The sequence below is a fragment of the Prinia subflava genome, chromosome 2 (assembly GCF_021018805.1).
Source record: "Prinia subflava isolate CZ2003 ecotype Zambia chromosome 2, Cam_Psub_1.2, whole genome shotgun sequence".
NCBI lineage: Eukaryota > Metazoa > Chordata > Aves > Passeriformes > Cisticolidae > Prinia > Prinia subflava.
In genome coordinates, this window is record NC_086248.1 from 82,562,128 (window position 1) to 82,575,708 (window position 13,581).

The window sequence follows — 13,581 nt, forward strand, 5'->3', positions numbered from 1 at the left end:
TTTATAGATCCAGTTTTTTGCAGGAGAATGAAGGCTATAATCACAAAAGGTTTGTTCCAGTGTTGTTTAATTTTTAATAACTATTTGAAAACTAGGTACCCCCCCCCAACACAAATTCATTCATTTGAAAAAGATGTTAAAGACAATCATACCAGTAGATTTGTACAGTTGGCCAATTTTTCTTTTGGAAGGGATATGCGTACATTTACAGCTTTGACTTGTTACTGTATTTCCACATCACTTCCACCGAGCTTCTTAAGTTTGTGCTCTAAAAGACATTTGCAGATTGCAGACCATCATGTTTCCCTCCTAGTCGTGAATAATAATGAGAGTGAAAGTGAGAGATACAGTGCTGAGGCCATTTTGCCTAGGCTGAAGATCTCAGCCAGTGCTTATACATATTTTTCAATGATCTGAATATCATGAATTCAGCTTTAGATTGGAAGACAGACAAGAGTTTCTACAAAATGTATGTGCATAGGGAAAAAATGTTTCTCTTTATACTCTCTTCTATTTTTTTCTGGTGTTCTTCTACCTTTTCAAACTCACTTATAGCATTCCTGCTGTGGAAAAGTAAGCTAGCCATTCTCCCTGCCTCAAATTACTCCTCTTCACTGGATTTAAAAGGTGGTTTGCCATCTGCAAAAGCCAGGTGCAGCAAGGCACAGATATAAGGTGCTACTGTAAAGACTATTAAATCATTTTCTTTTTTCACACTGTGTGCATTTATTGCTGAAGTTGCTCATTTGTAAATACCCTTGGGGTAAATTTCAGAATGGAAAGCCTCAATTAGTTAACTGGACTTTTAAAATATATTAGCTCTTAAAGATGCTGGCATTTGAGGTGGTCAAATGTCCAGAGGGACCTAACACTTGGTAACTTTCACGTTTCCTTTTGGAAACGTGCTCTCAAATTCATTTTTATAGTAAATAATTTTACAGTTCAAGACATACCATCTGCAACTAACTTGCAACGATGAGTGTTTTTTTATCTGCATCTGCTGTAGATGGGTGTAAACTTAAAATTTTGTGTAGTGAAAAAAGAGTGAAGTAACAAGGATTTTCTTCAGTGAGTTTTTTCTTTGCTTAGCAATTTTCTCAATTTTTTCATTTTACTAAAGTGATCGGGTTTGTTGTTGGATTATTATGGAAGTAATTTTCTATGGAGTATTTTTACTTCTGTCTGCATGCCTTTTAATGGTAACTAAAAAATGAATATTTGTAGTATTAGTGCCTTATTATGTGTGTTTACATTTTTTAATTCAGTGCACTTTAGGTGGGATCTTAGGTAGCAGGGATTACTGATTATCCTTTCATCTGTGTCACATTTTGCTGTGCTGAGTGAAAAAGGGAATGAAAATAAAATCTTTATGTCCTGACTATACTGAGAAATATTTTTAATGGTAAAATAATATTGAAAAGGGCCTTGAGGTATGGAGTTTGAAGAAAGTTTAAAGCTAGAAATAGTTTTGAGAGCTATCTATGCCAACTACTACAGCAGTGCAATTATTTGCAGGTAATCTTTAGTCAAGCAATGACTCAAATTAGAACACTCACGTTATATGTTACTACCAGCGTGTGTGTGGCAGACATACACTGTGCATCTACTTGGTATCTAGTCTTAATTGTGCTATTCATAATTTCATGTTTTAACTTTGACTTGGAAGTGAAGGTTACTGCTCCACTGACAGAAGGGCTCATAATATTGGTTAGAGCTTAATTTTGAAATTTCCTCCTAAGCACTGTGCTGTTGAACCCTGATTTCGATCTTACTTCTCCAGGATCCTCAAGAGATGTACTGTGCTTCTTGCTGTTCATGGTGCTGGTGATCCACAGAAAAACTAACCAGGAAAAAATTATCAATCTTACCTTCCCATGTGACTTGAATACAGTCACATAATCAGTAGAAAATAAAGTTTGATACTGTAAAATTAAGGTTGTGACAATTCTGCAGTGCTCTAAGAATGGGAGAACCTTATTTGAAAATCCCAGAATTCCTTATGTTAATATTCCTATATATAGTATCGTATCGTATATGTAGCTTTTTCCAGTAAATACTTCAGTTTTTGGGGTTTTCCATCTTCTCTACAGTCTTTTAGCAGAGGTGATGGGGAATAATTGCCTGTCTGGACAGGCCATTAATTTAACACCTCTCCACAGTCTGTTGTAGTGCTAAAGGTTTTTCTGCTCTTCACTAACTGTGTGTCTCAGTGTGGAAGGATAAAAAGTGCCTTACTTAGGGTCAGAAAACAGTTCATCATTGCTCAGTGCTGTTGTTGATATGACTTTTGAGACATTATTCATCACTTTGCCCAAAAATGATTTTTTTCCCTCTCACTTTGATGACTATTAAAGCAAATAAGGTGATTTCATGTAGTCAAGAACCAGGACAAACTAGAAAAAAGATCTTTTTGAATATATTCATATGGGGAAAATGACTGACTTTTCAAATTTAAATTGTCTTTGCTTTTGAGGGTTAAGATAGGATTTGTACAAAATTTACTTGAGACTTCAAATGAATAGGAAGACATCTCACAGTTTAACAGTGCAAATAAAAGACAAAATTTGAATGTTGAGATCAGATGTCTGTACACGTGGCTGTGAGAAGTGCTAGGGAAATGTGAAAATACCTTCAATTTGGCTTAGCTTTGAAAGTAACTTCTTAATCTGCTAGCATGAGTTAAGCAGTTGTAGGACAGCTTTATACCTCCTACTCAGAGCTCCCAGGGACAGCTCACCTGTCACCTCCAGTTGCCCCTGTGTTTCCTGTGTGTAGTGCTGGCAGGCAGTAGAGCAGAGTTCCACTAATCTTGCACTATCCCAGTTAAAGTAATCAGTAGCTACCGTGTTTTCTTGGTACCTGTGGAGCACTGCTGAGATATAATAGCTCCAATAGTTGGATGTCTTTCTTAAAAATACACATCTCAAAATTCTTTTCTACTGACATGATGTTCTTTAAGAACTTCACCTCAGATCTCAATATTTGTTATCCAAAAGTTGACAGCATTCTTTAAAATATGTGGTAAAATGCAGCAGGAGGAGAGTATATATATATATTTTATTTTTAATACTGGATAATTTATTTCTGGTAGGCAATTTTCTATACTATCAGAATATTCAGAATTTTTAGATTTGTTGCAGAAGAAGCACGGGCTTTGTGTAGCTTTGGACTACTGCTCCACCTAATCGTTAAAACACAACATGCTTGGAAGGATGTCTGCATGTGGCTTAGTCCACGTGGCTTGAAGGTTGCTTTAAGAAGCTGTTGTACCATGACTAGTGCAGAAAGACCTGACGCTTCCCGATACCAAGCACTATGAAAGGGATAAAACAAACATTAAGATTTTTTAGTATTGTTTCTCTGTTTAAAGAGCTTGGGTACCTTTTTTGGTTACATCATACCTCATAGTATAAAGATGACTTGGGTTGTTTTTCTTGGCCTTCCCATAATTTCATTCTGTAACTTCTAAGTCACTTATCTGTCTATGTCTCTGTCTCTTAGATTCCCAATGAGCAAACTTGGGATGATGATATCATCAAGTTCTTGTGAGGTAGACTCCATTGCTGTGACAAGTGCTGTAGAAATGCCATTATTTTGTATGGCTGTGATGCATTTGTAGCATTTCTCTATTCACCATTGTAAGATTTAATGATAATATTTTTCTACTCCTTCTACGGTAATAAGTACCATAATTCTGTCTGGAAGTAGACATCATCTTTCTTATGGCATTTGTAGTAAGAATCCTGCTCCATCCTATAGGCGAAAGGATCCTTCAAGAGTTGAAATGTCGGCAGGCATGAGCTCTGTCTCTGTCCCGTGTCTTCAGACATGCCCATTTTTGAGGGTATCCACCAGTGCAACTTAATTTTTTTATATGCTTCAATAGAGATTCCAATGCTTTCTGGCAATGATTCTCTGTTTTCAAGTTGTAGTTATCGAGGTGATAAAGAGTTTTAAAACCTCCAGTAAGTGTCATAAAATATTTATTTTTGCAAAAAGAAGTTCTTGTTTCATCATACAGTGAGATTTTTTAGCCCCTCTGTCTAGGACCTTTAGAATATTTATAGCCTTGGAAATACAAGCACCATTTGGGGTCTTTTGATATTCTTTTGCCTATCCGTCTGTAAATGGTTTACTATTGTGTAAGTAATTGTACATGTAAATAGGTAGCATCCAATGTTGTGTATTTATAATCAAATTCAGAAATCAAAATGAGAATCATTTGATTTTAAATATGAAAGAATTATTTTAAGTGTGTTCATAGGAGGCTTAATCCATATGCATATGTATGTGTTTGCAGGAAATAAGTTATGCTTTTCACAATGTAGTAGCAGTTGTTATTTCATAGGAATTCTGCATTTTTGCATTACAGCTGTATGTTTTCTAACAGAAGCAGAACTATTTTTCTTTTACTTGCAACTTCAAAATGTAGGTCATTGTGTTGGCGAATGTAGGTCAGAGAGAGGAGGAAGAAGACAGAGTGCAAACTCCTCCACACGGATCTTTAAGCTTATCCCTGTTTTGAAGGTAAAGAGGCTTACCTACCTGTTCAGGCACGAGAAGCTTTTCCTTTTACTAAAATTAACACAGGTATTCTGGCTTCTGGCATCTTGGCTTAGCTGGGAGCACAGTGTGCTTCCACACTTGAGACTTGTTCATGAAAGACCTCCTGACTCCTGCTTCTTTAGCTTCCAGATGCTTATACCATTTCTGAGGTGATCCTTTCTTCCCTGTGGCAGAAGGCAGAGAGAAGGAGAGCTGTGCGCATTGCTGGTATCTGCCTAAAAAAGGGCATTGTCTTTGCAAAGGTGCTTCACCCTTCTCTCAGCACACAGCTATCGATACACCTGCAGTTCCAGGTGGTATCAACATTGTAATGGTAGCAGGGGAAGGAACAGTGACCCCTCAGAAGAGCTTCTGTGACACCACTCAAAGTGCCCTCTCAATAACAACTGCAGAAAAGTGAGAGACATTGGACTGAGGGAAGTGAAAAATCAGATGCTGAAGGATGTTTGCTGCAATTGACGAGTATTTTTAAAATTCACTCAGGCTAGAAGTTTCCTATAAAAGGGTTTCAGTTTTTTATGTTTGTGGGTGTGAGGGTTTTTGTAATATGAGATATAAGTATTATAAATGGTGTTAAATTAGCCGTGTCTTCACTAAATATTAAAAAAACTTTTATTGCTTGAGTATACACCAGTCACTGCAAACTGAAACATTCTTTATGTTATACATTAAATATTTAAACAGTTATTATGTTTATTGCAAAATCTGTCATTTTAGCATATTTCAATGCACAAAAGCATTGAAATGCTCAAAGGGAGATGAAAAACCCTGTACAACTCTTAGTGTATATTTCACTAAAGAATGGGTAGTTTTGTGTGAATATTTTATTTTAACCCTTAGCAAATCTAAGCAAAATAGCACATTCAAAAACACCTGATCAGACTGAACTGTCATAAACAGGAAAAATACAAGTATTGCATTAGTAGTTTCGTCATACATATGTATCATCAGTCTATTTTTTTCCCCTTAAGTAATACAAGTTATATGCAAAGTTTGGAGAAATCCTGTCTTGGCTTCTGCTTTATCTGCATACTGTCAAGATGTTTTAAAATTTTCATTATTTCTCACTAGGAGTAAGGATAGTTCAGAATATTTACTGGATGGAAAGGAAGAATTATATTGATGATGGTTTCAGTCAGGCTTTAAGTGATTTAAAGGATGACAGGTTCTGTTAAAAGTATAGTGATGTTTTTAACCTTGAGAACAATAAAAAGGTAAAAATCTAAAGGCTACATATACATAGTAAGCTGCGTGGAATTCAACTTACTTGTCTAGAAATATCTAAAAGATGCTCTGTATGTCAAATAAGTTTACTGGAACCGTTGAAATATCTGGAGTTCATAATATGAAGTTTGTGTCTCAATTCTTAATGTTGTGTATTGTTGGAGGGAGGAAGTAGAGTCTGGATTTTCCCTGTGGACAAACACGTAAAAATGATTTTTCATTGCTAAGCAACCACAGATGAAAACCACATACAACCATAATTCAGCTGCATATGCCTTTGATTCTTTTTCCTTTAACTCTGGGAACCTTTGCAGACATAACTCAAGTTCCTGAGTATGAGTGTATTTTCCTCTGGCCCCTTCAAGCAATGCAGGGGAACATGCAAGGCACACAGGATCTGTGCTGCCCTCTCCATGGGCCACAGCACTTTAGTTGGACATTCCAGTCAGTTGGGAAACTGGTCTGGCAAAACAACCAGTTTCATGAGAGACTGGTTTTGAAGGAATAAATTTACATGGAAGCCTTCAAGTAGTTGTCAATGTTGATGATGAGCAGTGTAAATTTTATGACAGAAACTAATAAAATCATGAATGATACAGATTAGATGAAGGACGTGTGATTGCTCCTGGCTATTTCTGTAGAACTAGGGGAATTCAAATGAAAATGGCAGGGAAACAAGTATAAAATGAGAGAGAAGCGGTTTCTTTATATCCCTCCGAGGTTATAAATGGTGAAACTGTGCTGCTTCCTGGTGCAGCTCTGCAAAGTTGACCACAGAATAACTAGAAAAATTCCTCAGTGCCTGTTGAGAAGAACTTACCACTTGTATTTCCTCTTCTCCTTCTTCTGCACCTCTTGAGCCACAAGTAGAAATCACACTTTTATTGCCCTAGTCCTGGGTTTGTCCTTAGCAGGTGCTGCTGGTCAGTCTCCCTTACAAGTCAGACTGATGCCTCACCTAACAAAAACTGAGAGAAAAGGAGCTAAATAAAAAGAAACTGGAAAATAATTTAGTGAATATAGGATGATGATGATGTAACTAATGAAAAATGAGTTGGAAACAGGGTACAAGGCAAAGTTGGCCTTGCATCTGGCGGGGCACAAACAGGTTGATGTTCATGTGAATGCCCAAGTGAATTGAATTTTATGACTTTTAAAGTCTTGAGTATTGCATGTATATTTGTAGATATATGTGTAGATATATGTATATGTTTATGTGTGTGTGCATGCATCTATAAATTTCTGATCATTAAGTGTGGAAAAAAATGAAATACTATGAAGTAATTGCAGTGCTTAAATTCTAGGTCTTCTTTTTATTTTTCTTTATTCCATGTTATTATGGCAAATATAGAAAATAAACAGTGGTTAGAGGTCTGCAAATGGTAATATGCATTCAAATATTATTTCAGACCAGAAAAAAAATCTCTTCTAAGAAGGCAAATATGTTTGTTTTATAGGTCTCTGGCCATCTGAAGAAGTGCTGGCTTACTACTGCCTAAAGCATAATGAAATATTCAGGTACAGAGTTAAACATAAAAAGATATTTTCCAATCTCTTAGTTTTATTGTATCTGCATGGTAAAGATTGCTATGATTTAAGTCTCCAGATTAAATTTAAAATGTTCAAGGTGAAAGCATGTTGCTCTTAACAAAGAATTCTGAGCTGCCTTTGGGTACTAATATTGCACAGCAAGCTTTCTGCTATATGTCAAAGACTTTTGATTTCCACTCAAGGCATTTTATTTCACTTTGATTTTTGGGAAACAAAAGTGAAGCTCCAATCGATCAGTGCTGATTGTGAAGGTCAGGAAAAATAAGATATTCTTTAAACTGACATCTGTTGCAAAAGCAAACAAAATATTATCTGATGAAATACATAAAAATCACTGCATATAGTAAGAGGAATTTGCACCTGTATTTAAGTGTTGTGAAACAGTTTTGAAACATCCTTCACTTTTATTCAAAACTTGTAGAAGACAGCTATCAAGGCTCCAATAGGAACATCTAAATATAAAATCCATCCTGCATCCACTTTCTTTCCCCCTGAGTATACTGAGATTTGCTCTTGGAAATCCTTGAAGTTTCATTGTCTGGAGGATGAATAGGGTGCAAAAAAAAAGCTATTATAACTGCGTTTGGAGGCATAAATTGGGTTCAGCGGGAGGGTATAAGGCACGTACCAAGTAAACCAGCTTGGAGTATACAAAATCCCAGTGTAAATATGGTGTTGGGTAAAATCAGAAAGACAAAACTCTAAGTCCCTTGTACTAAATGAGCAACTTGCTTAGATTCCTATCTGTAATTGATGACCTGGCACCAAAGTGTGCCCTGGTCCACAAAGCCTCATTCCTATGCCATCCACCACCCGAACAAAGTGCGGCCCATTAGGGGAGGCAGCTCATATGCCTGCTCCTTCCTCCAGGTTGGTTGTGTGCCTTCTGCTGCTGTAGTGATGTCCCTGTAGCACTTGGTTGTTTGGCCCCATGCTCATATGCTCTGTTCTTCTCCAGGGCTTCTGTGAGAAGCAAACCTCCTGTGCTGCTCACTCAGAGGGTATTTATCTGGTTTGCGTATGCAGGCAGCCATACTCAGAGACAACGATCAGTCAGACTTCCATGGAGTAAATGGGCAGTTTCACATCCTGATTTCTCAGGATTATGCCCTTCTGACATTACTCTCAGACTAGAGTTTCTTATGTTAATTCTCATTTATAAATGTCACTATATATTGCCTCAGAGAAAGATACAATTTTAAAAACTTGCTAGTAATGGAACTTTGCACTGAAATAAATGTCATATGCATAAATATTTATGTGTATATGTGTGTGTATGTGTATGCTCATATACTATCTACATAGAAATTTGGTTCAAAATGCACTGAAAGCCTCACACTGGATACTTTCTGTGTTTATTTCAGTAAGAGTGATTCTTCTAAAGTAAGTGACTTGTAAGCCTTATATATAGTAGGTATATAGTTTTAATATATAATACACTTGGTTTAGAAAAATGAAAACTTATTTGAGGAAAAACTTATAATCATTCTGTTTAAAAATTCAAATTGCAAATTTCTCATATTTGTTTTGTATTCTTACTAGGTTTATGTACAGCTTGTTCCTCCAAACTATGTCTTTCTTTTGTCTCATTTTGATTAAATAGGACAAGTAGACTTTTTTTCAAATAAAATTTTTGGTGTCTAAGAAAAATAAATCTAACCCATCCAGACAGTGAGCATTATTATACAGTCATACAGCCTAGTCCGCTCGCCTCAGTGAACAAAATATCAGCATCTGATATTTTGATACTGATAGAACAAAATATCAGTATACTGATACTGATATGGCATCCTAGATGCTCTTCCTAAATATCAGTGTTGAGTGAGTAGGGAGGTGACCCTTTCAGATAAAAATAGATGTTAATGTTTCAGGGGAGAAGAAAAGGTGCACCAAAAAAAAAAAAAACCAAAACCAAAACAACCAAAGAAAACCACCCCGAAACCAAACTCAACCAAACAGTTTAGCTAAAATTCTATTTTCTGGCTGTGAGCAGTGTCTCAATGGGAGTGCTCCTGCCAGCTGTAACAGTTGCTGCAGATTTTGCTATAAAGCAGCGTGTTCCCAAGCGGAGGCTCTGCCTTGCCCCAGACACTGCTTCACACACAGTTTCGGTGCAGGGTCGGCATCCCTCCCTCCTCCCCTCCTGGGGCAGGCCATGGCTCTGGAGGACATTCTTTATGGCTCCCCCTGCAAGCTCCCATCCGGCACACTCTCTGCGCCAAATTATATTTCACATGCACGTCTTAATAACAGCACAGTATGGTCTAAGTTAAAAGCAGCCTTTTAGACCATGTATTCAGCCCTTTGATCGGGCTCAGTTTAGGCTCTTGACACTAACTTCGTTTAGTTTTCTGAGGCTTAACCGTTTGCTGTTCCCATCGTTGTTCATAACAGCATTGTTTGTAGGTCACTTGCAGTTTTAAGTGCTAATTGAAGGATCGGATTTCTTCGTGTGTAATTATTTTGTGGTATACAGCTTGCTTTAAAACTTCCCTCTTTTTAATATAAAAAGGCTTTTAGGCATAACTGTATGGAGAGATATATAAATAATATTAATTTCCCCATTTACTTCTCTAGCTGTTTTTGCAAGAATGAATGTGGATTAACATTGTTATCCTTTCCTAACAATTATCTTTCGCTACTCTAGCTAGTTTAGTTCTAAAAGACAGAGCCATTGACAAGGGAAAAAAGGGAACCTTCTCAGATTTTTCAGCTCAGCGGTGGTAATGTTGCACTGAACACTAATGAGGGAACCCCCACTGATTTGCCTGCTTTGTGACTTTTCTATTTCATAATTATTTTTAAAACGCAAAACGACATGAGGTAGCCTAGTCATGTCTCTACAACTTCCTGGTAGCTCAGTTCTTACTGCAGATGGCAATTTGTTCTTGTAACATATATGTCTCTCTGACCATTTTCATCTAATTTGTATGGGTTCTACCATTTCCTTTCTCTCTTTCAGGGACCTTGCTGTGTGTGAGCTAGGGGGTGGCATGACATGCTTGGCTGGGCTCATGGTAGGTCTTTTCTCAATTCCAATCCCATTCAGAGGAAGAAACAAAAGGAAAAATGTTCCAGTGCCTCCAACTGCTGGGTCAGAGAACTGTCAACAGCCTCAGCTGCGGTCAAGCTGCAGAGTCTTGAGAGACCTTCTAGATTGACTTGCTTTCGTATCATATTGATTTTATGGTTGCCTCGATGAGCAGAAACATTTTACCTCGGTGTAGTCAATATCTTTTGTTGTGACATTCCAGGCCACGTACGGTCTGTCTTTCATTGCCATAGCCGAAGCTTTTTTTTTTTTTTCAGATTATAGTCCCATTTGCTAAGATACAGGAATAGCCTGGCGAATCACAGTTGGAGCACCATGATATAGCTGCTAATGTTTTGCCTGCATTATTACACCAACAAACATGATCCAGAGCTCTCGGTAATTAGATTCTTTTGAATTAGATTGGCCATTCAGGAGAGTCGTTCACCATTCTCTGGGTTCTGAGTCATGTATTCAGGAGATATTATGTAGCAGTGCAGTGCATTAGACAAGTTTTTATGTCTCTACAAATAAAAGCATATTGTTACACTGATTGGCATTTGACAAACCTGTCGCTCTTATACAATGTGTCGAGGTTACAGCCCAATGTGCGAGCATGTCAAAGCTCACAAAAAAATTACCCTTACAAAGCCATCTGCCTGCAATGCAAAGTTATATGAAGGGCATCAGGCAGTCAGACAGAAGCAAGCTGAAAGGCAGAGTGACAGCCTTGTATGATGGCTCTACTAGATAAACAGAAGCCCGCAAATGAAAGCCTCTCAGAATACCATCATCGGCTGTCACAATGCAATTACGGAACAGAATGATAGCAAGATAGAGGCTCCCGCAAATGGAATGATAAAAGTATTGACTGATTTGATTGAATGATTAAAATAATGCAGACATAAAATGAAAAAAGATTGAAGATTGTTACAGAGAAATAGGTGAGGAAGCATGATACTGAAGGCTTGTCACTCCTGTCTTCACTTCCACACAGACAAGCATATTTGCTCATTGTTTGCTGTGCTCTTTTTTTCAGGTTGCTATTTCTGCAGATGTCAAAGAAGTTCTGTTAACTGATGGAAATGAAAAGGCCATCAAAAGTATCCTTATTCAGATAGAAAACTGGTTTGTTGTGCTCGTTCCTTTTTACTGGCTGAGTAACAATCGATATAAAGACACACAGCATGGGGCATATTAAGAAAAAGTCCCCACATAAGTAATTAAAAAACAGATGTGGAATATTTTGAACAGAGCAGCAGCTTCACCCATTATAAATGCCACATTTTCTCCGTTAATTAAAAATGCACATGTTGGTATAGAGCATGTACAGTAGTAAATATTTGTCTCGTGGTTGAGTGCTGGAAGATTCATGTGTGTGTGCTGCACATTGCAGGAGGTGTAGCAGGGAATCAAATCATGAGCTCCCCTTCATGTATCTGTTTTGCCTAAGAGCTAGATTTTTTTTTCCTCCATTCAGATACTAGCCCCTTAAAACATACTCAGCTTTCGTATATTCTCAGAGCTTTTCCAGCGTATGTTGAAATGTTTCATTCTTGCTGCTAAGTTATAACTGCCTACAAATTACCCATTTAGTCTGCTTAATCAATTACCAGTTTATCATTATTTCTCGTGATGTAAGATTGCAAAACTCCTCTGTCCCCTGTAGAAAGTATTTTATTGTATTTCTGATATTAGAATAAATTGCTTTTATGCCCTTCTAATATGAACACATAGTTCATAAAATTGAACTGGACTTGGGTTAAGCAAGAGAATGAGTGAGCATAATTTGCGGCCACATTAAATATCAGCTCAGAACAAGAACAGATATATATGCTGAATACTAATAGCCCTTAGAAATTGAGAGGAAAAAAAGGCAGATATCTATTTGCTTTTGTTCCTTGATAATCTTTCCATTTACATTTTCAGGCAGGCTAATTTTTCAGGTTTTGGCCACTGGAGCATCAGAATTATTTCTTCGTGAGTTTTGTATGCATTTGAGAGCTAATGTAGTGAGTACTTAGTTTAAAAAATAAACTAATCTGTGGCTTAAATAAATTGCAGTTGCTGATGCCTGTTAAAACAGGAGACATTTCAGTGCAATAATATTAGCTAGTACCTTTAAAATAGACTTTCTCAGAGGTAACTGAGGTAACTACAACTGCTGACAACACTTGAACAATTTCATGTTAAAAACAGTCAATCCTAGATAATATCTGTTAAAACTTGAAGTAAGCCTACTAAGTCTCTTTTTTCTTGAAAAGGCAAGTTCTCACCTGTGTTCCAGGGATTCTTATTTTGTTAAATTCTAGTGTGTTAGGCTTGTGTCTTGAGGAGGAAGTATTCATTATTCTGTGTATCTTAATCAGCACCACCCCTTCCAATCTTTCTTCCATGTCATTATGAAGATAAAAAATGTAGGAAAAAAAATGGTTTCAAAACTAGCCTAACAAAACAAACTCATGTTGTATAGAAGCACAGGTATTTAACAAAGGGTCATTTTACCCACAAAAAGCTTCAGGTGGGCTCAGTAATCATCAACTCAGCAAATGTCTTGCATAGCAGATTTCATAAACATACCTGAACTTTTCTGAAATGTAGAAGTCTTTTATAACTAGGAAAATTGGCGAGTGCTAAAATATTCACTCAGTCCTTGAAATTAAGCAAATAAAAGTGCTTTTATTCCTGAAAAAGATACTGTTAATGTTACCTAATTATCACACCTTAGTTTTTCCCAATGTGTTTTAGAAATGTTTTCTGTTCCCAAAAGTCTTACAAGAGGTCTTCATCTGTATTCACTCAGTGAATCCCTTTCAGGGAAGCGATTGGTGGACGGCTCTAACAGGAATTTATTTTTCTTTTTTAACATTTGGTGCTCAGAAGGCTCAGCATTCAAAGTGCTTTTATTGTGTTGGATTTTACAATGGGCTTAATATTAGCAGGGTGCCAAAGTGCAGCAGGCTAAGAACTTTACCATGTAGGTGAAATGTATTCTTAAAAGTGCACATAAAAAAATTTCTGTTGCATTTTATATGGTTTATGGACTTCAGTAGTAATTTTATGATCTGTCTTACAGTAATTTTCTTTTGCACTCTTTTCTGTAGTGACTGGCTATAATAGAAGTTTAGGCTAAATTTAGATCTGTTTCAGCCCCACCAGACTCACTGAAATTGGGACAGAATTTTAGGTGTAGTTGGAAATAATATTCA

General features: G+C 36.9%; 1 protein-coding gene across 2 annotated transcripts in view; it reads left to right on the forward strand.

The window, feature by feature from the left end:
- Positions 1-13,581, forward strand: part of CAMKMT (calmodulin-lysine N-methyltransferase) — a 212,994-nt gene that overhangs the window by 160,893 nt on the left and 38,520 nt on the right. For both annotated transcript variants that reach the window (XM_063390809.1, XM_063390810.1), the window contains exons 4-6: positions 7,248-7,308; positions 10,304-10,358; positions 11,412-11,475. In XM_063390809.1, the coding sequence (XP_063246879.1) occupies positions 7,248-7,308; positions 10,304-10,358; positions 11,412-11,475 (180 nt within the window). The remainder of the gene's footprint in view (positions 1-7,247; positions 7,309-10,303; positions 10,359-11,411; positions 11,476-13,581) is intronic.